At 41.9% G+C, this 27,911-nt stretch overlaps 2 protein-coding genes across 2 annotated transcripts in view; one reads left to right on the forward strand and one right to left on the reverse strand.

Annotated features, from left to right (window-relative positions):
- LOC136612401 (ADAMTS-like protein 5) overlaps positions 1-23,950 on the forward strand; it is a 66,184-nt gene extending 42,234 nt beyond the window's left edge. Inside the window, exons 9-13 of the mRNA XM_066592728.1 lie at positions 6,989-7,152; positions 12,711-12,879; positions 15,840-15,935; positions 22,449-22,520; positions 22,620-23,950. Coding sequence (XP_066448825.1) covers positions 6,989-7,152; positions 12,711-12,879; positions 15,840-15,935; positions 22,449-22,520; positions 22,620-22,954 — 836 coding nt within the window. The 3' untranslated portion in view covers positions 22,955-23,950. The remainder of the gene's footprint in view (positions 1-6,988; positions 7,153-12,710; positions 12,880-15,839; positions 15,936-22,448; positions 22,521-22,619) is intronic.
- A 2,791-nt stretch (positions 23,951-26,741) lies between these two features.
- The window catches only part of SERINC4 (serine incorporator 4), a 52,106-nt gene continuing 50,936 nt past the window's right edge, over positions 26,742-27,911 (reverse strand). Inside the window, exon 13 of the mRNA XM_066589980.1 lies at positions 26,742-27,380. Within this exon, the coding sequence (XP_066446077.1) occupies positions 27,167-27,380 (214 nt within the window). The 3' untranslated portion in view covers positions 26,742-27,166. The remainder of the gene's footprint in view (positions 27,381-27,911) is intronic.

The raw sequence follows: 27,911 nt of genomic DNA on the forward strand, positions 1-27,911 counted from the left end.
CGAGCATTGATTATGTCATAAATAGGAAACGCTAATGGGTCCCAACTCGATTATTCAATTCTATGAGCAAAAGAATTAGCATCCAAATTTTACGTACGGAATCCAATTTTCTCACATAGAAACTTTCAATTTGGCACGGGCATTGAATATGTCCTAAATAGGAAAAACTAACGGGTCCCAACTCGATTATTCAATTCTATGCACAAAATAATTAGCGTCAAAATTTTACGTACGGAATGTATTTTTCTCACTTTCCAGTGTCATTGAAACGTGAAATTTGGCACGAGCATTGATTTATGTCATAAATAGGAAAAGCTAATGGGTCCCAACTCGATTATTCAATTCTATGCGCAAAAGAATTAGCATCAAAATTTTACGTACGGAATGTATTTTTCTCACTTTCCAGTGTCATAGAAACGTGAAATTTGGCACGAGCATTGATTATGTCATAAATAGGAAAAGCTAATGGGTCCCAACTCGATTATTCAGTTCTATGTGCAAAAGAATTAGCGTCCAAATTTTACGTACGGAATGTATTTTTCTCACTTTCCAGTGTCATAGAAACGTGAAATTTGGCATGAGCATTGATTATGTCATAAATAGGAAAAGCTAATGGGTCCCAACTCCATTATTCAATTCTAAGCGCAAAAGAATTAGCGTCCAAATTTTACGTACGAAATGTAATTTTCTCACATAGAAACGTAAAATTTGGCACGGGCATTGATTATGTCATAAATAGGAAAAGCTAATGGGTCCCAACTCGATTATTCAATTCTATGTGCAAAAAAATTAGCGTCCAAATTTTACGTACGAAATGTAATTTTCTCACTTTCCGGTGTCATAGAAACGTGAAATTTGGCACGCGCATTGATTATGTCATAAATAGGAAAAGCTAATTGGTCCTAACTCGAATATTCAATTCTAGCGCAAAAGAATTAGCGTCCAAATTTTACATACGGAATGTAATTTTCTCACTTTCCGGTGTCATAGAAATGTGAAATTTGGCACGAGCATTGATTATGTCATAAATAGGAAAAGTTAATGGGTCCCAAGTCGATTGTTCAATTCTAAGCGCAAAAGAATTTGCGTCCACATTTTACGTATGGAATCTAATTCTCTCACTTCCTGATGTCATTTTATATAAAGAAAACGTCGCATGGTTACCTCCAGTGGTGTTTCCTGGGTAACACAGAGAACTACGCAAAATGGTGAACATATGTTTTTCCGGTATCTCTAAAGTAACCACGACTTCATAAGATTTCCGTGTGAACACCAGATAAACACCAGTACCAAATTAACTCGGGCGAAGCCGGGTATATCAGCTAGTAGTAATATATATAGTATGTTAGGCTGAAAGAAGACAATGTCCATCTAGTTCAGACTGCTTCCAACCCCCTTGTTGATCTGGAGGAAGGCAAAAAAAATGAGACATAAGCCAAATTAGCCCATTTGGGGGGAAAATTCTTTCCTGACTCCACAATCCAGTCAGAATAATCCCTGGATTAACGTTTTGAAAGTTGCTACCTGACTCTAAGACCCGGATCAATAATCCCGCTGGTTATTTAATGTGTGTATCCTGTAATATCATAGCGCTCTAGTAAGACATCTAGTCTTCTCTTAAACTCCTCTATCGATTTTTGCCATCGCCACGTCCTCAGGCAGAGAGTTGCACAGTCTCACTGCTCTTACAGTAAAGAACCCCCTTCTGTGTTGGTGATGGAACCCTCTTTCCTCTAACCATAGAGGATGCCCTCTTGTTACTATCGCAGTCCTAGATATAAACAGATCATGGGAGAGATCCTTGTAATGTATACAGAGTTATTTTGTCTTTTTTTCAGGGTGAATAATCCTAATTTTGATAGCCTCTCTGGGTATTCTGGTCCTTCCATTCCGTGTATTAATTTAGTTGCCCTTCTTTGAACCCCCTCAAGCACTGCAACATCTTCCCTGAGCACCGGTGAGCAGAACTGTGCGCAGTATTCCATGTGAGGCCTGACAAGTGCCTTATATAGTAGGAGGATAATGTTCTCATCTTTTGCCTCTTTTAATTCAACCCGAGACTTGATTTGCTTTTGTAGCAGCTGACTGGCATTGATTGCTCCAGTTAAGTCTACAGTCAACTAGTACCCCCAGGTTTTTTTCCATATCACTTTTCCCTAGCAGTACCTCATTTAGTGTATATTGGTGACATCCGTTTCTCCTGCCCATGTGCATAACCATACATTTATCAATATTGAACTTCATTTGCCATTTTTCTACCAAAGCCTCCAGCTTATCCAGGTTCCTTTGCAGCCGTATATTGTCCTCCGTTGCCTTAATTACCTTGTAAAATTTTGTATCGTCTGCAAATATTGATATTTTACTGTGCAGTCCATCTATCAGGTCATTGAAAAATATGTTGAAAAGAATGGGGCCTAGTACTGAGCCCTGTGGCACCCCACTAGCAACGGTGGTACGAACCAATCAGAGTACGGACCATTTATTACCACCCTCTGCTTTCTCTGAGCCAGTTCTTTACCCATGTACACACATTTTCGCCCAATCCGAGCTGTCTCATTTTATATATTAGCCTATTATGCGTCACGGTGTCAAATGCTTTAGAAAAATCCAGATATACCAGAGCAATAGACACTACCAGGTCCAGCCTAGAACTTACTTCATCGTAGAAGCTGATCAAATTGGTCTGACATGATTGACCCCTCATGAACCCATGCTGATCAGGAGTTATGTTGTTTTCCTTGAGGTATTCTAAGATGGCGTTTCTCAGAAACCCCTCAAATATTTTTCCAATTGTTGAAGTGAGACTTACCAGCCTCTCTTCTTGACCCCTTTTTAGGGGGTATATTGGAACCACATTGGCAATACACCAATCCAGTGGTACAACCCCCGTCTCAATAGAGGCCCTAAATATAAGAAATAGCAGTCTGTCTATCACATCACTTAGTTTCCTTAGGACCCTCGGGTGTATTCCATCTGGGCCCGGCAATTTGGCTATTTTAATCTTTATGCTGCTCTGCACTTCCTCCTGCGTGCCACACCCACTGTTTATACTCCTTCATGAACACCCTGTTGGGCACAACCAGTCAGGGTTTAGAACTTTCCAAACATTTCTTCACAGACTAATCGAATCTGTTCCACAGGATTAGCATAATCCCCATATATTGAAATTACGTCCTCATCCTACCCAAATCTGTGTCCGATATACAGCAGTACCTTTTACCATAGTTGTCCAGGTACATCATTCTGTTAGCTATAGCATTGCTGTGACAATAAACTGTAAAACGGTACTACTAGCTTGGCATTTCATATGCTATGTATCTCGCTCTCCCTATAGTGTCTATACAACACATATTATTCATTAGCAGCATTTCGTATACCAATAAGTCCCTGCCGCTTTGCATTTTCTGTCCTTCACTACGGCATCTACAGTCGTTACGAACATTATACAGTCATTACGGCACATGTTTTTATATATTACACTTCACCATATCAAGGCATGTCTACACATCACTCCCTAGCACCTAGTGATACCATAATATACCTAAATTACGGATAGATTCCTATACTTTCTAGCATAATACACATACCAACCATTCCTGCACGTAACCAGGTCCTACACACGCTAAACAGATGCATTCCTACACTTGTCTAGCTTTTTACACCCTAACTAGCTAGTAGCTGGAGGCGAATACACATTCTACTGTATTCAACCATGCTAACTTTCTCAAACACAGAGGGTTAACTTGTTCGACCTCCCCCCCTAACACTCTCACTGGATATGCAGTGGGTCCCTTATTACAGACATGCGGTTACTGCCACACTACCTCCTCTGCCATCTTTCCTCTTCTTCCTCCCCATGACTGTGCTACAGGGCACTTCTGAGCAATGCCATACTGCCCTCCATCTCAGCCTTAGGCTCTCCCTGGGCATGCACCAATGCCAAGCACCACTTCTTTCTACTTGTAAGCCAGGAAATCTGATTCCTAACAACCAGCGCCTCTGCGTCTATACAGTGGCACAGTTTACTACTTTTTTTAACCATAATTCCTCTCTCTCCCTCCCGATCCCCTCTGCAACCCCCCGCTCAAAGAGAACCTGTTGACTCTGCTGATAAGTCTAATTTAATAAATTGTGTTCTTCTCTTTCTTAGAACTTGTACAGTTCCGCTATTATTCCTTCTAGAAATTTATGAATAAATTGACAACTGGGTATTACCAGTAGGGTGTGTGTCTGTACTCAGCCTGACGATATCTAGTCAGTGCTGGCACAATCGGACTGTGTAGTGACACATCCCTTTAGGAAGCATAATTCCCATTATTGAAAAAGTTGCACAATGCAGATTTCTGAAAAACATGATTCACAATTGTTTTATAGGGAAGACATGTAAGTAGAGAGCCGACCGATCCAGTTAATATGTTCTAAGTCCCTGAATTTGGCAAGATTAGCCAGTTATCTCGTATATAAGGGGGTAGCCGTATAAATCCTTGATATTAGCTGTCTTGGGAAAATAGACATGGCTTAATGGGAAGAGCATTACGTGAACTCATTGTGATTTGGAAATTGTTATTATTACATCTTTTACTTAAAATCACAGAGGTGAGAGAAAAAAATGTTCAAAGACATAACTCAGAAAAAGAAGCCAAGAATGCACCATTTGATAAACTGCAGGACGAGTTGAGCCAGGTGGCTGTATACTAGTCGGCATTGAACATTTAGCTTGCTAATATTGCAATCTGGCCCTCTGTATTCTACCAGGGTCTAACGGTGATTGAGCCTGCCCTGCAGTCTATCAGATGGTGCATTCTGGGCTTCTTCTTTTTTTGTGAGTTACTACTATTACTTAGGGTCACAGAAATAACAAATTATTTGGAAAATATTCAGCCCCTTTAGTCAGCACAGAATATCACCAAGATAATATCTAATTTATACATTATATGCTAAAACACCTTACTTTTAGAAGCCGTTTGAGATCTGTGCATTAACCAAGCACTGCTAACTCCCTGCAGCTTGACATGTTACTGCTGGATCATTCCCAGGAGCAATTGTAAGGTTAGAATAGGAAATTGCTGTTTATGCTTTTTCCTCATATAATCTGTAAAACCGATGCCAACTGGAACTTGGCTTTAAGGAGGTTGTCTCATGTCCAATCATCATAGAGAGGGTTCACCTGCTATTAAGTCAGAGCAGAGAACTGCTGCAAAGAGAATCTCATTTTCTGTCTGCAAACAGCAGCTCTTGCTCTTCTTCTGATCAACCCGATCCAACCATGTATTACATGGTCTGCCATTCTCGTTTGGCTAGCTGTATCTTCTTCTGTTCCAATATAAGAAAGTGTTGTCCTTAAGAGATGACCTTTTTGGGCTCTCAAAACACATCTTAGTACAAAGATGAAACATAGACTTAATGGAAGCAAACCTACACAGATCCAACACGGAATAACATTGGCCCATTTTTCATGAACCAAAGTTAGATGTGCTTGTCCGAATACGCCCTAAAACTTATGGCTACTGACAATGGAGTTCTTGTAACCAAGGTGTCTCAAGGTGGCTGTGTGGTGCACCTGGAATCCATTAGAAGAAGACTTTTGAGAAGAACAGCTTTTCTCACATCTAGTCCTCAAATCCCCCAAGTAGTCCTGGTTTCAGGCTGTTCTTAGTATTGCATAGCTGTCTATAGGTTATCCTTGAATCATAACCTGTTGGGAGTACTTGAGAACTGACGTTACTACCATAGTGTACTGTTTAATTTCTGTAATTAGCTGACTGAGAGCAGTTGATTGACAGGGCTGTTTTCATAATGTTCCTCATAAATGTCGTCTTCCGATGGATGCCAAGCAGAGTATACACGCCCTTAAACTCTGTCTCTGGGAGCTAATAGCATGATGGGTTATTTCCACCAAACACATTTATGGCATATCAACAGGTTATGCCATAAATGTCTGGCCTCACACCTATCTCCAAAGGCATCCAGATTGAGAATGAATGGAGAGGTGACCACTGTGACTCGGGGGGTTCTGAAAATGGACCTGCCGTGATCTGTTGTTGGCTCCAATTTTCGAAAGTGTTGTCATTATGAGATAGCCCCTTTGGGCTGCCAACACACAATTCGCAGCTCGATAATTATAGCATTATGATTGTCTTTATACAACTTTAGTTTGTTTGTCTTTGGCTCTTGATTAGGAAATGTCTTTAATCTTTATGAGGAAACTTGCCAAATTCATGAAGCTGCATGCAAAAAAAAAACATTAAACAACTCGTACAGTTGAAAGTTATTTTTTGTTTGCTCACCGAGTTACATTACAAATATTTCGTCTGTGATTTGTGCGGTTTTAAACAATAAAATCTAGCGGGAATTACTGGTGTCGCTATTCCAGTTGTGATTTTTCCCTATTCAAAAAAAGATGAATGAAAAACATAAACTTGCTGCTTTATGTTTAGGGGAAGGAAACCAAGCGGTTTCCTAGTTTTTCTTTTTGAGGTACGGCTGGCGGAGCTTGTAAGTGCCGCATGGACAAATAAAGTCTTCCTATTATTATTCTGTGTTAATAAACAAGTGATTAAATATCCTCAGAGCAAAGGTTTCTGTACAGCAGCTCCTTGGCAGCAAAGACGAGAATAGATCAATTTAAGATGGTTTTTAGTGTTCTCCAGAGAGCTGGGTAAAGCGGGCATCTCCATCATCCAACATTCGGAAGCAAAATATAGACAATGCAGACATGTTCAGACCATAAAGTTTGCTTTTGTCAGGTTTCATTATATCTTAATGTATCACTTAATCATTGGTAATAAAATATGATGCTGCGTTTATATTCATTAGTATTAGCACCTATAAATTACCGAGACTAGTAAAATGAGGCAACGCTACTCTTCGTGGAGTCAGACATCATCGTACGTCGGGCTATTAAGTGAGCTGTGGAATGTGCATTTTGTAATCCACTTCTTTTGGATTGCGCTCTCAACTTCACACAACTTTCCATTTTTTTTAATAGCCTTAAGAAATCGAAATTACCATTATGTCATCAATGGTAACTGGGCTATTAGTTTCCCTGGAGTCTTCAATGTGGCAGGAACCAAGGTCCAGTACAAGCGCTCTGCTGACAATCAGGAAAGTTTCGAGGCCACAGGACCAACCGATGAGGATTTGCATGTCATGGTAAGTGGTTAGTTAGTGGTTTTGGTTAGTAGTTTTAGTTTGTATGTTTACATTACTTTATTTTACCATTTAGCAGTACTATATAAGTATATTTATAAGCACATGGGCGATTTGATTTACAGAATCCGGGGCCCCCGGATTCCGCAGCAAATACTGCCCATGGCCTCCTATAGAGAACCGCTGCGATTTCCGCTCTCAGCAGAAAAATCGCAGTATGCTCCATTTCTGTGCAGTTTCCGCCTGGACGGCTTCCATTGGAGTCAATGGAAGATGTCCATCCTCCGGCCTTTTCACAGTACAGATGAAGAATCCGGTCAGGTAAGCGCGGTCACCGGTCGGGCACATGGTTGGATTCTTCTGCGGGATCTCACATGCCGGATCCGACGCTGTCATGTGCAGGAAACCTTAGTCCAGGCCTCATGTCCACGGGCGGATTGGATTCCGCATGTGGATTTCCACGGTGGGAGACCTGTGGAAACCCTTTGCAGGAGATTGCAAATGTAATGGTTTTCCCGCATGGATGATCCACAACCCCACCTCCCAGCCTTTTCCCCACCTCCCTAATTGATTTTAACCTTCAAATCTGCAGTGCATCTGCCTTTGTATTTGTGGATGCACTGCGGCTCGTCCGCACCCATTGACTTCTATTGAGCCCATCCGCACGGAATCCGCACTGAAATGGAGCATGTTGCGATTTGTTCTCTGCACCAATGGTCCACAAATCAAATCTGCATGCCTAAATTCATTTGCAGTTGCCAATGCTTCCCTATGGGCACTTTGAATTGTGGATCTTCCGCACGGGTGACCCATGCGGATTCTGCAAATCAAGTCCGCCCGTGGCCATTGGGCCTTATGGATGCAGTTAACGAAATCTACCTCTCTCTCTCTATCTGTCTCTATCGCTTCATCTATCTCGGTGTGTGTGTGTGTGTGTGTGTGTGTGTATAATATATATATCACTTGTTCTATAGCTGTAATCATTCAGGAACTTCTGTTAACAATTATCGTGTCTGACATTAGTCAAGCACTGCGATTAAACAGTTGCAGAGAACAACATGTTGGAGCACAGTATCTGAAACTCTTTCCTAATCAATCCGCCTTATACAGTTTTAACAAACTAATGTGCGGTATCTAAAATATGTCATATGCTATGCAAATTAATCGGCAGATGATAGTTGCAGCATGCAGAAGCAGAACCCCAAATCATACCGGAACGTTACATATCATAATTCATTATGTACAAGAATGTTGCCCGGTAACAGACTCAGACAAATAACTCTGCTATTTGATTGTTCCCTCCAGCCATCCGCTCCCAAATCAGTATGCACAACTGGAATAACTTTAAAAGAATGAAGCGATGGCTAATCTAATATCCTGTTATGATATATTTTTTTAATACAAAGAGGAGGTGTGGCCTAAATTGCTGCAAAATTTAAGTAAAGTTTCTGGTATAAACTAAGCCGACTAAAATCAGACTATCTCTGACAGTTAAGACCTACCCACAGGATATATGTACGTGGGTCCTACTTACCTGATCTGCTCCTATTTCTAGAATGATTATCCCCATCCTACCTCACCTTATCCCTGTGGACATCACATCCAGGCTCTGTGAGGTGGCTGGGCTTTATGGAAACAGTTGAGCACCCAGTCCTACCATTTCTGTGACTCCCATAGAAGTGAATGGAAGTTTTGCAAATGGCCAAGTACGGCGAGCTATGATGTTTCTACAACTCACAAGTTGCAGCAACCTGTGCTATGATATTTACATAACTGATCAGCTGCACTTGTATCCATATTTATCATCCTTTCTGTGAAGCCTGATGAAGAGTTTTCAGACCCCTGGAGCAATACAGCCGGCTCCATTGAAAGCAATGCGCTGCGGGCAAGTGTGGAATGAATTGTCGGGAAGGGCTTAAATATATAAGCCCTTCCCTGCAATTCATCCAGAAATGTGTTAAAATAAAAAAAAAATATATACTCACCTGCTCCCGGCAGCCGGAGTACAGCGCGGCCGTCCTGCAGTGGGTGTGAAGGGAGTGTGAGTCAGACCTGCCCCTTGATTGGCTCAGCGCTGAGCCAATCAGAGGCAGGTCTCACTCACACCCATTCATGAATTCATGAATGGGTGTGAGTGAGACCTGCCTCTGATTGGCTCAGGCTGAGCCAATCAGGGGCAAGTCTGAGTCACACCCCCTTCACACCCACTGCAGGCCGGCCGCGCTGTACTCCGGCTGCCGGGAGCAGGTGAGTATATATATATATATATATATTTTTTATTTTAACACATTTCTGGATGAATTGCAGGGAAGGGCTTATATATTTAAGCCCTTCCCGACAATTCATCCAGCGCTGCCGGCAGCCCATTGCTTTCAATGGAGCCGGCTGTATTGCCGGCTCCATTGAATTCAATGGGCAAACATCGTTCTTCTCTGCCACAGCTGTAACAGCTGTGGCAGAGAAGAATGATTTGTCTTCTATATGTTCTCAATGGGGTCGGCGCTGCTGCCGCCGGCCCCATTGAGCGCATATAGAGAAGAGAACAGGAATCGCAGATCGCAGATAGGTGCGATCTGCGATTTCTGTTCTATAATTTATCGGACGAGCGCATAAAAAGCGCTCATGTGTCCGATACCATTGCAAAGCAATGGTTTTAAAAAATCGCCGGACACATGCGCATGCGCAAATCGGGCGGAAAAACGCCCGTCTGACTAAGGCCTAAGTGTGCAGATAAACTAGTGGGAGAATGGCTGCTATAATAGCTCAAGTAATATTTGACATAAAGCTTTTCCAGACTTGAGTGGTAAATGGGTCTAATTATACAACAATACGGCCTCTATAATTAGGCAGATGAAGTATTCAGGAATCAAGAATTTTTGATGACTGCCCTTAAGCTATAGTTGTGGACGTTTCCTGTTCTCCCTTTTAAAAGGCACATGTAATGAGACAGATATACAGTACTGTGGAAAAAAATGCTACAAAGTAGGAATGCTTTCAGAACTTTTTTATGGCAATTAACAAAAAGCAAAGTGATTGAACAAAAAATAAATCCCATCAATATTTGGTGTGAGCACCCTTTGCCTTTTTAAAGTATCAATTCTTCCTGATACACTTTCACAAAGTCAGGGATTTTGTAGGATTATAATCCAGTGTATGATTAACCAATTATAACACTCAGGTGATAATGATCATTTTCATATGCAGGTTGAAATCTAGTCATTAAAACAGAGTCAGCAGTGTAGGACGCTTAAAACTGGGTGAGGAACAGCCAAATTCTGCTAAAAAAGGTGAGGTTGTGGAAGACCGTTTGATGTCACTGGTCATACACCATGCTAAGACTGAGCATAACAACAAAACATAAGGTAGTTCTACTGCTTCAGCAAGGGCTCTACTAGGCAAAGATTTCAAAGTACACTGGGGTCTCAAGTTGTGCTGTTTAAGCTCTTTTGAAAAAACACAAAGAAGCTGCAACGTTGAGGACCAAAGATGCAGTGGTCGGCCAAGGAAACGGTGCAGCAGATGAAAGACACATCATGCTTACTTCCCATCGGAAGATGTTCAGCAGTGAAATCCGCTCAATACTGGCAGAAACCAGTAGCCCCAATCTACTGTTCAGAGAACTCTGGCCAGAAGTAGTCTTCATGCAAGAATCATGGCCAAAAAAACACACCTTTGAAATGGAAACAAGGCCAAGTGATTTAACTATGCATGAAAACATAGGAACTCGGGTGCAGAAAAATGGCAGCAGGTGATCTGGACTGATAAGTCAAAACCTGAAATATTTGGCAGTAACAGAAGGCAGTTTGTTCACCGAAGGGCTGAAGAGCCGTACAATAATGAGGGTCTGCAGGCAACAGTGAAGCATGATGAAGCTTACTTGCAAGCTTGGGGCTACATTTCAGAAATGGAGTTGGGGATTTGCTCAGGAATTAACCCTTTGCTTTATTCACAGAAAAAGCCCAAAATACAATACCTGAAGGTCTGCTAAGCAGACACGGTCACCATAGGCACGATCGCCATAAGGCAGGCACAATCGCCATCGGCACAATCGCCGTAGGGCAGGCGCAATGGCCGTAAGCCCTGGAGATATGCAGTCAGCCAGACAATAAAGTGGAGGAGCAGCTTGTTTTTGGCAGGCTAATATGCAGTCACCCACTCAACCCAGCCCAGATTGGGGAGGAGTGACTGCATATACTAATAGCCTGCACATGTGACAATACCAAAGATGCCAGCCATAGATGGATGGTGACCCACCATACAGGATATCAACCCTGGCTGATATAACAGCGGGTTGCCCTGTATCTCTATAGTGGGCCACACTGGCTGACATCTTGGGCTCCCCCACCAACTAGCAAACTACATACAAAAGTACTAATGCATACTAATAAAATGCGGGTGTTGGTACTGCATTTTGGCCAAAACGCATAGGCTGACGGGCCGCGCCGAGGCCACACCGCTTCCGTCAGTACCTACGCTAACTCACTATAAATTACATAAAATCACAGAGGTGAGGAAAAAAACACAGACATTATTCACAGAAAAAGCCAAAAATACAATACCTGAAGGTCTGCTAAGCAGACACGGTCGCCATAGGCACGATTGCCATAAGGCAGGCACAATCGCCATCAGCACAATCGCCGTAGGGCAGGCGCAATGGCTGTAAGCCCTGGAGATATGCAGTCAGCCAGACAATAAAGTAACCCTTTGCAATCCAATTTTGGATTCAGGGTTTTCCTAGGGGGGCTTTCTCTTTCTGCCATTATACAATGGCGCCATCTGCTGGCTAGAGCCAGTACTGCAGTATGGGACATGCTGGAAAGGCCTCCGACAACAGAGCGGACAGTAATCTACAGTAAGAATAGCCTGCCGGACGTCTTCCAAAATTGGAGCTGTCCAGCCTTCACTCAGAATGTCTTTTAGATGTCAGACAGTGGATTGGAAAGGGTTAATGGTGTCTGCAGTGCTGAAAAAATACAGGCAGATACTTATCCATCATGCAGTATCATCAGGGAGGCGTCTCATTGGCTCCAAATTTATTCTGCAGCAGGACAACAACCAAAAACATGCAATGTCATTAAAAAAGTGATGATTTGGCCCCCACAGAGCCCTGATCTCACATTATGGAGTCTGTCTGGGATTACATGAAGAGACAGAAGGATTTGAGCAAGCTACATCCACAGAAGATCTGTGCTTAGTTCTCCAAGGTGTTTGGAACACCCCCTCTGCTGAGTTCCTTCAAAAACTGTGTGCAAGTGTACCTAGAAGAATCGATGCTGCTTTTAAGGCAAAGGGTGATCACACCAAATACTGATTTGATTTAGATTTCTCTCATTTTTGCATTTTGTTATAAAATAAACAAGTGGCACTTCTATTTCTGAAAGCATTCTTTCTTGGCAACGTTTTTTTCTACACCTGCCTAAAACGTTTGCACAGGACTGTAAGTAATAGATGATGATCAATGACTATGGTGGTTAATAATGTCTTTCTGTTTTTTGCATATTTATGTGTATGTTTATTGGGTGGAATTGTTCTCTAAGCCTACCAAATATTTCTATCCCTAGGTCCTCTTCACAGAGCAGAATTCAGGCATAGAATACGAGTATTGGCTTCCTAAAGATTACTATATTAACCAACAGAGAGACCGCAGCTCCTTACAAGAAACTGTGGAAACGGCCTTATCACCAACTCTACTTCCTACTACTTCGAGGCCTGCAACCACCGTTCACAGCTGTAAGCTGCAGTGCTGCCCCAGCTGCTTTATTAGCAAATATGTCTGCTTGAAAAGGGAGAAAAACTGACTCTAAAATGCGATTTAACTTTACTTATATGTCACTTGCATATTTTTTCCCAGAGAGCATTGTCCAGCTAACTGTCCCTAAAGAGGGTCAGTCTATTTAGGGCTCAATCAAACAACCTTTTTTTTTTACGCATGTTAGGTGCATTTGAGATTCGCAGCTATTAGAACCAATGAAAGCAGTCACATGTCCTTTTTTGCATGCAAAAAAAATTTGCACCTGTAAAAAAATGACAGCGATTCACAAAAACACCTAAAATTTGCGCATATATTGAAAAAAATGGAAGCGAATCGCTATCCCCTGCTGCGGCTGTGACAACTGCAGCAGGGGATTCTTTGGATGTGAAACCCCTGGATGCTGTCACATCCAGGGGGTTTACCTTGTGGTCAATTGGACCGGCGGCAGCAGCGATGGCCCCATGGAAAACATATAGAGCTGTGGCAGAGGATTTCTTCATCTCCAGGGGGAGTCCCCTCATCACTTAACACTGTGACAGCACTGTCACAGTTTTCAGTGACAAGGCGACTCCCCGTGGGGATAAAGAATTCCCCTGCCACAGCTGTGGCACCGGAGTGTGATGTTCTCCTATTGCATTTAATGGGGCGGCTGCTGCTGCCACCCCATTGAGAGCAATAAGATGACGGCAAGCCCTGCAGGGATTTTCGGGAAAGGGCTTTAAATATAAGCCCTTCCCTGAAAATCATTACTAACTGTAGAAAAAGAAGGGAAAAAAAAATAACTCGCCTAGAAGCGCTGTCTGGCTCTTCTCTCCGTCCCCGGCAGTCTTCTCTGTATTCTGGTGGCCAGAAATTGAAAAATCCCCGCCTCCAGAAAGCATTGCCTCTGATTGGCTGAGCGTTGTAATTGGTCCCTGCGCTCAGCCATTCATTGAAGTCATGTGACAGCATTAAGGGGTTTCACAGCTGAGGAATCCCCTGCTGCAGCTGTGACAGAGATGGGACAGCACTTTTATGTGCAAATTTTGGCATCGTGTGACCGCACAACAAGTGTGTATTTAAAACGCATCTGCCACTTCGGTCACACGAATTTCTTTTTACATGCGTTTTACACTTTTTTTTTCACGCACCTAAATGCATGAAAATAACGCTCTTCTGACTGAGCCCTTATTAGGACATGACAGTGTGAGTGGGCACCTTCCTGCCTAAATAGTCTAATATTGCTTTCATTACAGATTAAAGTTAAACCTTGTCCCGTCTTGAAGGTTTTTAGTATAAACATCCAGTGTATTCTTTTTGTCGTTGACATTGCTGTTTGGAATAACAGTTTATGATGGAGATTAATGGCCCATGCACTAGAGAACGCCATGTGCAGCCTGACCATGGCTGTTAATGCAGCTGTGTAACATTGGACGGACTCTGTTACTACTTCAGAGCCTTTTAAGAGACACAAAATCATTAGATGTGGATTGACTGGGAGTAACAGCTGTTTGCGCGGTTTCCCTTCTTGCCTCCTAGATAAACACTATATACTTTATGTAAATATTCACTTACATGATGCATATCATTGATTGTATCTTGGATAGCGCTTTCCGAGGATTCAGGCTATCATCTTGCTTCCTTTTATATGCACAAGAGTCCAAAACATCTGTCATTAAACACTATTAAAATCTGCTGACACGCAACATATCTGAACCTCTATAGATATACTTGCTAGAATTAACAAAGTTTACACAGTTTTAAAGAATAATGTACATGGATCAACATGCATTTAGCTTGTATTTCCGGTGCGCACACAGAAGTGAACATTTAAACCACTGACTCCCCTCTTCAGTTGTGGTGCCTCAGCAGGGGAGTAACTATAGGGGGTGCAGAGGGTGCAGTCACACCTGGGCCCTGGAGCCCTAGGGGGCCCATAAAGCCTCCCCCATATTACAAACCAATACTATCAATGAAGCTTTATAGTTGGGGGCCCAGTTCCAGATTTTGCACTGTGGCCCAGCAGCTTCAAGCTATGCCTCTGAGCCTAAGCAAATCTGTAATGTACCAGTTTTGGATGGCTTCTCCATTGTAAAGTTTGAATGCTACAACTGCACCTATAAGATACCTATACAGGGTTACAAGTAGGTGAGTAGCACTGGCCACTCAGAGCAACATGTAATGTCATAGACTACCATTGCATACGATTGCACAGTATGCAGTAGGTAGTGAGATTGTTCTTAGTAAGAGAAACCAAGCAATCCTGTGGATATGATAGTGAGAGAAGCAGCGCTGCCATCTTTGTTTATCAAAGACCGAATAGTTGCTTTAAAAGGGTTGTCCAGTTGTAAACCATAGATGAACTATCCTTAGGACAGGTCATCAATAGTAGGTCGCTGGGAGTCCATTGCAAGGGACTCCCACCGATCAGCTGTTTTCTTGGTCGTTGAGCTGAGCTACGTTTTGCAGGAAGTTGACAGCTCTGTTTCCACCTCAGTGGCTTGACTTGGTATTAGATCTATTGGTATTACATCTATTCATTTAAATAGGAACTTGGCTGTAGTACCAAGCATGACCACAGCACTGCGAACGGAGCTGTTTGTTTCCTGCAGAAATCAGCTCAGTCGCAGCAGGGCAGAGAACAGACAAACAGCAAGTGTCCTGGACAATGTACCCCTGCCAATTTGTTACTGATTATCTATTCTGAAGATAGGAGATCAATAGTTTGCAACTCTACAGCCTCTGTTAAAGAGAGAGTGAATTGTGTGAATTAACGAGTCTACTCCAAATCTTAGTGTGTTCTGCAGGTTTGTCTGTTTACATTGATAGAATAAGAGAAGCCAGCCGGTATAAATGGAGAGAGCTGTTGCTTTCTTGTTGAAGTGCGTTTTATTCTTGAAAATCCTGTATAATACATTTAATGACGCGGCTCTACATTTCTGCTTTTCCATAATTGCAGCGCTATGGCAGACAGCACAGAAGAAATGGCCACCCCAGGCCCGGCATGAAAGAGACAACATAGAGCTGAACAAGATTAACGAAGCCCAAAGAGATGGTAAAGAGTAGGACACTGTTTTTCTATAGTGATGTTATAAATCTAATATGTGACGAACTTTCTTTTATTTTCTTAATGAACTCTTGTCAATACTTACATACTCTCTGTATCCGTATCACAACGGACATAGACAATAGCACTTTATTTCTGCATTCTCTGGTATGGTGGTGCACAGGAAAATTGGAGTAGTTGGCAACCAATTGGATCACTGCTTTAATTTTCCAACAGTTATCGAGAAAATGAGAGGTGGAATGTGATTGACTACCACAGATGACTACTCAACTTCTCCTTTACACCAGTTTTTTTACATCACATCCAACAGGCACACTTTATACGATATGATCAGAGAAATTCCACATGCCTAATATATGTCAGGGACAGCTGCATGTGGAACACAGAGGAAGATGCTGAGAACTTTGTATTGTCTCCTGAGTCCTCCCTCTCTGTTGGTCACTCTTGAGATGTTTTTTCTTAGTCACGACCGTTTACCGTGTGGCTTCTGAGAACAGTTTTGGTGCGGGGCTCACTAAGGCAAGCTCATACTGATAGAACCTGGCTGCAGAGACGGTCTGTAGTCAGTATCCACTAGTCAACCACAGAACTCCGTACGTCAGCGGCAAATATATCCTCGGACTAAGAAGGCTAAAAAGGTCATTCAAATCTATTAAGTGGCATTTTTTTTACATTTTATATCTGACTGCCAACTACCGTAATTAATTGTGTCATTTTTGCCTCAAGCCAGAGTTAAACTTTTAAATATGTTTATAACAAGTCTGCTGCTGCCAACTATACATGGAAATGTTATGTTTTGCTTCTCAGCGCAACCTTTTTTTGACTGAATCTATTAATTACTGGTAATTTCCAGATCTCTCAAGCTCTTATGAAAAATAAGACTTAATCTTCCGAGTTAATTAACATGCGAGTCACCTTTTTACTAAGCGTAAGATCGATCTTTTTCTTCTAATTGTACAACTTGTTTTATGGTTCTGTACTGAATGTGTATAAAGTTTTACCCTGTTCTCCTCACATGAACTCGGTCTCTAGATTGCCTTTCCACTATGGGATGGGCTTCATGACAAGGCAGCTGATACCTGTTCATATCTGGGTGTGGATGCCTTGAAGACTGTTGTTGTAGTCCCACCCTTCTGAGATGAAACTCTTCTCTAATCCCACCCAAGATTATAATTTTCTAAAACCATGGTAAACAAACATTAGGAAAGTTCTGTTAGTATCCTTGTTACTCTTCTTGAAATAATGTTAGCGTTCATTTATGCCTTAAACTGAGCTTTTATACCATGAAGTTGTGAACTGAGCGCAAAAGCTTATGTTCTTGGTTATGGCTTATAAGACAATACTAGAAGATCAACTCTCATATTGTAATTTGTTTGTTTCCACTTTCTTCTATCCTTCCAATTATGCGTTTTCATGAAATGGTCAGGTGGATAGAAGAAATGTGACATTTGCTGATGTTGGCCATCAATACTACTGTATATATTGGGATGTCATAAAGATTTTCACTTCTACCAACATTACTCTATGCCCTGTTTACAGGGTGTTCTTGCTTCCTTGATCAAGCACTGGGAATGTGACACTGAGCCGCAACGCTTGCCTTAGTCTAACTTATTTCCATTACAAATATGTTGGGTTTGCAACCTCTAAATCTTTTAGGCTGCTAAGCTAATTATGAAGGACAATGAACTTCCCGGCTTCAAGTGAGATTTGGCAATGGCCAGTGATGGCAGTGGCCCATGTATGTGGCATTGACCCACAGGTATGGCTTTATGCCAATGTATATACAGTGTGCAAATATTTGATTATCCTAACATTATAGACAGCCGTGGTTTGTAAGTCGCAGCAAACTATGATCTTGTGTTTACAGTAGTTTGAGGCTAATCGGGAGCCTTGTGAAGGAAAGCAAGTTCCTCTCTCATGATAAATGATTTATGTGGAACACTTTTAGGCTTTGAGGAGGTAAATATATATGGTTGAATATGTGTTAGCCATTGTGTGTTTGCTCTGTAGTAGCATTTCATCCATTGACAGGAGAGCATGGTTGGCCTTAGCTATGTGTGACTCGTGCTGTCGCATAGGGCACCAGCTGCCACCTTGTAGGAGGGAATGACAGCAGGTCAGATAGTCGCTATTGCTGGCTTCTCACATCTCTGTCCAGTAGATGAGCAGAAATTTCATCACTCACATTCTGCTGTTGTCTGACCTCCACAACCCGACTCCTCTCTCTGTTTTCTACTCTCTGGCACTTGAGAGCAAGTATAGTATGGGGGCATTAGAGGAGAAGTTGAGCTGTGTCGGTCAGGCAACAGCATGATGTCAGTGAGATAATGAAGAACTCTGCTGGATGAACATACGGGGGTTGTGGATTGGAGTTGACCCTAGGCTTCCTTTACTTGATGGTCGCACAGATGGGGCTCCATAACTTGGTGGGGACACAGCAGGCTCCATAATGTGCTGGGGACTTCTTTACTTAGTGGGGCACAAAGGAGGCATTATCACTTAGTGGAGGTAGAGAGGGGGTACTATTAAACTTTGTAGAGACACAGAGGGGCACTATTACTTTGAGGGCACAGAGCGGGTGGCATTATTCTTCCAAGACATAAAGTCAGCATTATTACTGTGTGTGTGTGTGTGTGTGTGTGTGTGTGTGTGTGTGTGTGTGTGTGTGTGTGTGGTGAGGGGGAAGGGGATTCCTCTAAATACTTTTAGTATAGGAAAGCATAATTGCCACTGGAATGTCTTAGGGGTTCCAATTTCGCATGTAGAAAAATTACATAAATTAAAAGTTAAAGCCCTTTACATTGTTTAGAAAATGTCAGCAGTGCTTTATGCTTATTTCCAAGGGGTCCTCTATAATGAATTATAAATAATTTATGAATGCCTTGCATAGCCAGTAAATAGTCACTGCACTAGGGAAGATGCAGGTATATAAATATACTTGTGTTCCTTTTTTTATATTCCTGATTTAGCGTTGGAGTCCATTTTCCTTCATACTTTCTGCTTGGCTGCCTGTAAATGTTACCTTTGATCTGTTAGCAGGATATCATTTCAGGAGTGGCAAAGCGAAGATGCAGAAAATTATCTGGAAAAAAAATGTCAGGATGTCAGCTATTTGGCAAAAACACACTGGCACTATGCCAGGTGCTCATTTCCCGAACTCTGTTGTATGGTGAACTCCCAACTGTGTGGAAAGGAATGGGGTGTGTAAATGTTCGGGACCTTGTTGTTTTTTCAAATGATAGTGTAACCGATTGATAAATGCTATACATGTGCAAATAGTTGAGGGATATCAGTGCCACATTTTCTGGCTGCTGCAGTGTAGATTCAAGTGTTGGACTCCGTCTGTGTGTACCTCTGCTGTGTGCTTACTGCAAATGCATTCAAATACAAGAAAACAGGTGATCTGTCTGGAGGAAGTTTAGAAGGAAATTCTCGTTTTCACATAAACCTTTATTGGAGTGTTTAATTAAGAAAGGATTTGACTGTTTTACTACAGTACAAATAATCCTTTCTTGCTCCTATCCCAGATATCGCAACCACGTCTGGTGACCTGGTGAATGTCCGATCATCTCCTTGTAGGCTCAATGATCAACTTACAGTAGCATGGTTATTTACGGCCTCATTCACAAAAACAAAATCAGGGATTGGCCCCGTAATCTACGGCAGAAATCTGAGGCTGAGCTCTAGATTTCTGCCGTGGGTTTTCATTTTAAATGCCGCAGACCGGCACACTGATTTATCCTCATTCAATGAGGCAAGTCGACGTGGATGCCTGGCACAGTTTCTATGCCAGGAATGAATAGTTTTCTCTTTGTGTTGCATAGTTAAAATACGTAGTATGAACTATGGTATGGATTCCCATTGACCTCAATAGGCTGCAGAAACCTAGATCTTGGCATGGAACTGCACACGAAAAAACAAATGCAAAAGGGGCCTAAAGGCTTACATTTAGGTTATTTATGTTGATGCACTCACTAGAAAACCCAAACATTCCCTTAAAGGGTTGTCCAAGTAGTTTTATTTTATATGGATAAAACCCATCTCGCCTTACAGTAACATAGATAACAGGCATATACTCTCCTCTCCCTGCTGTGTCCCACGCCGATGCTCCAGGTCTCCCCTCTGATGAAATGTTTACAGGTTGCTGCCATTGGCTACAGTGCCTGTGCCATTCTGTAAACAGTGGGAGTGCAACCTGTAAACAAACAGCAGCGGAGGACTGAGCAGCAGCATAGGGGAGAGGGGAATATATGCCTATTGGTTATTTTACTGCATTTGGGATGGGGTTTCAACAAATAAAATATTACTTACGCAGCCCCTTTAATAACTTTAATTTTTGTATGAAAGAGCTTATGGCTGGATACTTGGATTCAACTATGGACTTCTTGGATTGTATTCAAGTCCCCTGCAAGTCCCTAACAAAGCCATAAATCACTTACATCACACTAGGCCCTCTCCCATCTTTTTTTTTTCCCCTCTTTCCTTACTTTTCTTTTTAGTTTTCTCTTTTTAACTCAATGGGACAACTCGACTTGTGTCAACTCTTCTGTTCTTAGTCATTTCTCTTGTTGATGTGCCATTTTTCTCAAGCCTGATCTTAAAGGGGTTGTCCCGCGCCGAAACGGGTTTTTTTTTTTTTTTCAATAGCCCCCCCTTGTTCGGCGCGAGACAAACCCGATGCAGACGTTTAAAAAAAAAAACCGGATAGTACTTACCCGAATCCCCGCGCTCCGGTGACTTCTTACTTACCTTGTGAAGATGGTCGCCGGGATCTTCACCCTCGGTGGACCGCAGGTCTTCTGTGCGGTCCATTGCCGATTCCAGCCTCCTGATTGGCTGGAATCGGCACACGTGACGGGGCGGAGCTACGAGGAGCCGCTCTCCGGCACGAGCGGCCCCATTCAGAAGGGAGAAGACCGGACTGCGCAAGCGCGTCTAATCGGGCGATTAGACGCTGAAAATTAGACGGCTCCATGGAGACGGGGACGCCAGCAACGGAACAGGTAAGTGAATAACTTCTGTATGGCTCATAATTAATGCACAATGTACATTACAAAGTGCATTAATATGGCCATACAGAAGTGTATACCCCAACTTTGTTTCGCGGGACAACCCCTTTAAGGTGCTTACCTTATTGAGACTATTATAAAGCATTCTTTATCTCTGCAACCTAGGACATACTTTGTCTTATTTTTCATCACTACCTTAGGCTCACTTGTAACGATTAGTATTATACCATCCTTATTGTGGATTTTTCCTATGCTTATGTATAGTTCTATACCTTTTTGTTGTTGTTGAGGTTTGTTCACCCCATGTCTTATCTGTAATTCCTTTTCTTGAAAAGTGCCAATAAAATGTATCATCCAGCATGAGTTACTGTGATAAATTTAGTGCATTTGTAGACTTTTAGAATTGAGTAAAAATAACCAGCTCTACAAATAGTGAGAAATCTTTATTGGAGAGCTTTAAAATGCAGACACTGACCGCCCAAGCGCAAACGCATTTTAGACGTGTAACACGTCTTTATCCATTGCCAATTGCCTTATTCAATGGCAATGAAGAAGGATGTGCTGCATGTCTGAAATTCGTTTCCACTTGGGATGTCACTGTCTGCATGTTAAAGTTCTCCAGATTTGATTACTATCCACGGAGCCGGATATTTTTCTCAACTACAAGGTTTCTCTGGCTAGGTAGGATCTGTGCTCTGGACTGAGCGGACGTACACAAGTGGTGACCTGGTTGCCTCTTTTTTTTGTCTTTGCATTTGTAGACTGCCTGGTCGATGAGACCTTCTAGACTAGCACAAGCCAACAATGCTTTTTATGCCTGCATTAAATGAGCGATGAACGAAAAGTGAACGATTATCGCTCATCCTTTGGTCATTGGCTGGCGTTTAGCGATTACCATTCACTTTGGCTCTTTTGAACTTTTTTTTTTTAACGATAATTGTTCTGTCTAGAAGCACCTTAGGTTTGCCCTGTCTGTTACACAGGATTAGTAAATCTAGCCCATTGCCTCTAATGCTCTGAGCCACACAGTGAGCAAACGTGGACCATCATTGAATTAGCCAAGGACTGAGATGGACACATAAGGTCCTCTTTTATACATCCTATTTGACTTGCCTTCATATATTAGTTTTATTGAAATAAAATGATTCTCTACTATTCTGTTTTTGCAAAAAAAAAAAAATTCTGATCCAACCGTGCCCTCATATATGACAACCACGGAGCCCCTGCTGCTTTCTGACTATAAGTTAGGTTGTCTGGGTACTCCATGTCTTAGCTGCACCCCTGCAGATACTGTACATGAGGGCCAGCTGTTGAGTATCTCTTTAGGGTACGCCTTGGTTCTCTATTTTGTAAAACTGTATCCTAACACGTGACATCAAGATATCATCAAGTATCCGATGGGAAAAAACTGAGAGACGGTCTGATAAGGCTGGGCTCATGTTGCTTTTTTGGCTTTTTCTGAGAAATCACCAGATTCGTTTTCTAATTGCAGATAAATGTGGAAAGTGCAGGAAAGTCAAGGGACGGCAAAACAAAATCAAACAATATTGTCAGAAGGACTTTGGTAAGTCAATATGATTTTCCTTTATTCCACTGCCAACAGAAGAGCCAATTCTGTCTGGCGGCAGTCTTAAGCTTCAATGTTTTCATTTCTATTTTGCAGTTTTCCGAGGGAGAATTGTCAGCAAAAAGATTGTGGGTAAAGAAACCTGTTATGATGTTCAGGTGATCATTACCTACAAGAACAAGTTCCCCATCATGAGGCGGGAATACATGTGGGTCCCCAACACCTGTGATTGCCCCAGCTTACTAGAGAAGCGGGAATATATTCTAATGGCCAGGAGGCACGTTAACTATGAAAAGACGCTCAACAGGATATTGCTTGAAAGAGACAGTTTTGTGCGTCTGTACAAACCAAAGGAGGACAAAATGCTTCGAGATCTTGACAAAGAATGTGCCAAGTCTGGGTACCAAACAAACCCAAAACCGAACCAATAACCTTTCTGATAAACAATAATACTGTAAAGAATTCATTATGTACAGACTGCGTATGTCTATGTGTATAGACTATTTAAAGTATTGTTTAACAGATCTCTATGTAATATTTCATGACTGGTGCTATGAGGTATAACATGGTATTATAAAGGTATGTGTCGTTAGTCTGCCTAAAAGTGGAAGTCTTAACCCTTTCCAATCCACTGTCTGACGTCTAAAGACATTATGATTCAAGGCTGTACAGCTCCGATGTTAGAAGACGTCCGTCGGGGTTCTCTTACTGTATATTGCCAGCCTCTCTGCTGTTGGAGCCTATCCAACGTGTCACCTCATGCAGTACTGGCTTTAGCCAGCATATAACAGCAGGAAAAGAGTAAGCCCCCTAGGAAAACCAGGATACAAATTGGATTGGAAAGAGTTAAAGGGTGGAAATATCTAAGAAAGGAATTAGAAAGAGCAGTGCACACCAATACACTCCTAATTACACAATATTTTATATACACTGTGTGTGTATGGCTGATATATTACAGCACAGTATATGCCGATTTGGTGTGTGGCCAGGCACACATCGGTCTTCCACATTACACAGCAGTTCTGTAAATTTGTAATGTACTATTTTGCTCCACACGCCCATGGATGACGCTTTTCACCATGGAATTTGCCAAATGTTTATCACGTTTCTTTACATTTATTACGTTTTATAAACCCGATTCCAATTCTAGACGTCCTATTTTTTACCAGATTGTATTAAAATGTATATTCAGCCATATATTTATAGATGAAAACACAGAGATGCATATACACTATGCATAATTTATTTTCACATGCTTCGGAAAATGAACCGTCACTTATTAAAGCAGAAAGAGTTGTGCAAGAATACCTATCTATTTATATAAGGTGATATGTGCAAAAGGAGAGTGCGTGTGTAAGTGCAGGATGACTGCAGCTGTATGTATGACGTGTTTACAGTGCATTTAATAAATGATGAACAAACCGAAATGCATCCTGCTGTTTCTTTATAAAAGAAGGGGAGAGGGGCCGCCTTTTTGCAGAAAGGGGTTTGAGAAATTTTTTATTGGGTTGTCTATATTGTTTCACACACAGCGGAAAATATCTGACCGGGACCCCTGCATGTACAGTCATACACAGCTGGCAGTCACTGATAGCTCCGCCCACTTGACTCTTCAGCTCAGAGTGAGCAGGGATATAAATGAATAAAATACAAGTTCTACTGAATCTTTTCCCATAAAACTATATAACCATTTGCTCTGCTTCTTCTGCTCTATAACATGATGTTGGCAGCTTGGACAGCGTGTTTCAGCTGACAAACTCCCTTTTAAACCCAGGCTCTTCATGATACAGGCTTCAGTGATGATTCAAAGTATGGTCACTTTGTCCACAGACACAAAAATAAATGTCAAAAGCAATTTGTGTGTGAAAGCACAGGAGCGATAGTAGTTCAGTGCATGGAGGTGGAGTGCACCAGAGATCTCTTCCGGCCGCCCGCCTCATTCACAATGAACAGGCAGTTGTTTATAAATGAACATCTGCCTGTTTACACAGTGAGCTGGAACAAAGTGACTAGCAACTAATGAGCGATTTATCCTGTTAAGTCCCACTTTGATGGTAGAAATTGCTTGATGGCCAGTGTAAAAGTACCCTTAGGCCGGATTCACACCGTCATATGGCACATTGTGCCCAAGATATTCGGGAGCAATCTCATCGGACAACACATGGACACTACACATTGTGTGTTCTAGTCTCGTCCATAAAAAACTGACAAGAATAGGACAGGCAGCAATTTGTTTTTTTTCACATGGATCATTTGTCTGTATGAAAAACTGCCCCTGTACGTAGCCTCATAGGCTATAATGGGGCCATGTGCCGTCCGTAGATGTACAACCTGCACACAGCCAAAAATAAGCATATCACAAGTGGGCCATAATGGAGCAAAGCTAAAAAAAAATGCGGCCAACCCTAAAGAAAAATAGCTGGTAAACAACCAAAGGTAGCAAGGAAGTTTACAAGCCCACAACTAAACTTCCACGTTCAGATCGTTACACCATGTTGACTTCACCTGCAATATGAAATAAAGGGTACAGATTGCCATTTCATTATAACATATTGTCATTTATTACTTTCGATTATTCCGTGCTGCTCTCAGATAAACTGTAGTTTAGGAATACAAAAACTTAACATTAAAGGGGTATACACTATTAGAAAAACATGGCTGCTTTCCTCCAGTAACAGGGCCACACCTGTCTGTATTGCAGCTCCACTCCAGTGATGTTAATAGAACTGAGTTTCAATGCCACATGTGGTCAGATGTGGCGCTGTGTTCGGGGAAAAAAGCAAATGTATAGCTAATCCTCTACACACTCCTTACAGGGAGCCTGCCCTCCCCTATGAGGCCCATAAACTAAGATTATAGGAGAAGTCATATACTAAAAATCCATCCTATGTTTGCAAGCTCTAGGTGTCTAATGCATGCCACAAGTGACAACTATGCGGGCACATAGCGGGGAACAGGGAGGAAGGTAAGTGTCAGAATAGCATTTCCTGATTCAGTACTCCTATGAGCCCATAACCGGTTTGCTTTCATAAATGTAAGTGCTCATGAAGATGATCATATTTCTACAGGTGATTTGTCTCTCTCATGGTACCCTGAGGCCGGATTCTGCCACACAAACATGTACACAACTGGATTATTCTTGGTGGTCTTAAAGGGATTCTGTCATCCGGTTCCTGCGGCCCTAACCCTGGGCATCATGAACATGGGACAGGGATGCCTATTGCCCCCATGGGTGTTTTATTCTAAAACATTGCGGCATTTCAAAATAAATGCACTTTGAAGTTTGACTCGGAGCTCTTGGGTTGCGGCTGTTGGCTGCGCTGGCCTCGCCCTGCCCGCTGCTTAGGTTTGTGACTAATCTAGTCCCCTAAATTGCAGCATACCTTGAAGGTGACACTTGCTGTCAATATCCACAGTTCTTCATTTTATAAAAATAGGACTATGCAGAGAATATGAAGCTTTCTGATGCTACAAAACACTAATTGGAGCCTAAGCAATAAAACCATAAAGGAAAAGGGAATATATCTGTACATCACTACCTGAAAACAGTGTTGTCATGACGCCATGTAAACATTAATTGCATTTCATCCAGTCACTGTTACTATAAATAATGGACACTGACCCCCACTATACAAAGGGCAATGGCTGGAACGTTCTTGCACTGCAGAGCCTGCCTGACCTTGCAAGCCAAGGTAATTCCTTCCCAGGATTTTAGCTTGGGGCTTTCAGGGGACACATCAGGTAGCTTTGGCACAGTAATCCCATTATGTATAGATGAGAGCAGAGGTATGCAGACTGCACAGCTTGTATGCAAGTCCTATTGTGGTGTTTGTAGGCGTCACTTCTACATTGCTTGGTCTCAGGATACATTCTTTATAGAATGTGTTTGGAATGGGACAAAAAAAAAGCATAAAATTTTGGAATCGCTGGACTAGCTAAGATCTTATGGCAATTCACAAGCATAGTGTACAGTAATGCAAAGCATAAGCAACTATTTTTATTCACTTCAGGAGCTTTGGGTACCTTTTGCAAGGGTCAGTGCATGAGTGTCGGTTCATTCGAGATTTTCTACAGTGATGCTTAACGTATCGAGCTGTGGAGGAGTCCAGAATGTGCAGCACTTACCCTTGCTACATCAGAACATATTGCTACATTATTGTCATTTGGTCTGCTAGCTCTGATGTGTAACACTTAGCTACAATGTACTCGGAGGTTAGTCAGGATGTGAATCTTAACAACTACTGAAAAGCAAGCTGTAATTCTAAGTAGTCCAAATTCTAACTTTCTAATTGTCATAATATGAAGTTCACATTTTCTTCTGCTTATTGTATAAGACAGACATAAAAATGTCCAAAAATGAACAATTGTATCCAATAGAATGTCTGACATTACTTTGAAAAGTCTGTGTCATCGTCACTATGACCTCTAGGAATCGTCGGCTGTGGATTTCTTGCTCCACCTATCAAATACTGACCATTTCTCTTAAAAGTTCCCCCAGCTTTTTAACTTGGTAATCAAAGTAAGAACAGTCCAATCCCATCAAATGTGTAGTCCCCAATGTTAATCCCCACATTTTGTTAAAGCGTTGCCCATTGTAAATTCCGTCACGACATCTTTAAATCAGACGTGGGGATTAGGACACTTCACTTTGACACTGTGACTCTACGGAACTGTCTTTTTCTCAGTATATGTTGTGGTGGACCACTCCTTTGGGTATGTCCATTTGTAGAAAAGCATGTTGGTGCCAGAAGTATCCACAAATACAGGAAAACGCATGTCCAACAAGATGCCACCTTGATCCAAAATGTAGGCCAACTCCCATGTGTAAATATGGTCTCCAAGGAGGAATTTTCATAGCTGCAATCATAAGACATTGCATGAGAGTGCACAGGTTGTCAAACATGAGTCACGGTGATACTTAAACATTACTCAGAATGAGGTGTTCGCACGGACAGCTATCAATGTTGTGTATGACTTGAGAAACGTACTAACCATGGCATTTGTAAACTAATTGTGTTGCCCTTTGGCTATTGTGGGGTGAAGCCATTCCATTCTATGCACAGAAAGTATAGAATTACTCCTCGCAAAGTTCACATCCAAACAATAAAGACTTAGGAGGAAAAAACATTCCACCCTCCAGATACATAATGAAACTGGGATGTAGCCAACTCTATGCATTCTTTTCTATGCAATGTTGGGGAAGGTACCAGATGGTATAACTATAAACTGCCTTTAGTACATACAGTATGGTACAGTAGTACATAGGTCAGATGTATGTTGCGTCTGTGAGTCAAATGCATGTACAGGAATATTTATTGATAGCCTATTCTCAAGACAGTGTATGGAAATGGGTCTGTCCTCTGGGAAAGGGTCAGGCCTGTCAACATT

This window comes from Eleutherodactylus coqui, chromosome 2 (genome assembly GCF_035609145.1).
Source record: "Eleutherodactylus coqui strain aEleCoq1 chromosome 2, aEleCoq1.hap1, whole genome shotgun sequence".
NCBI classification, from domain to species: Eukaryota; Metazoa; Chordata; class Amphibia; order Anura; family Eleutherodactylidae; genus Eleutherodactylus; species Eleutherodactylus coqui.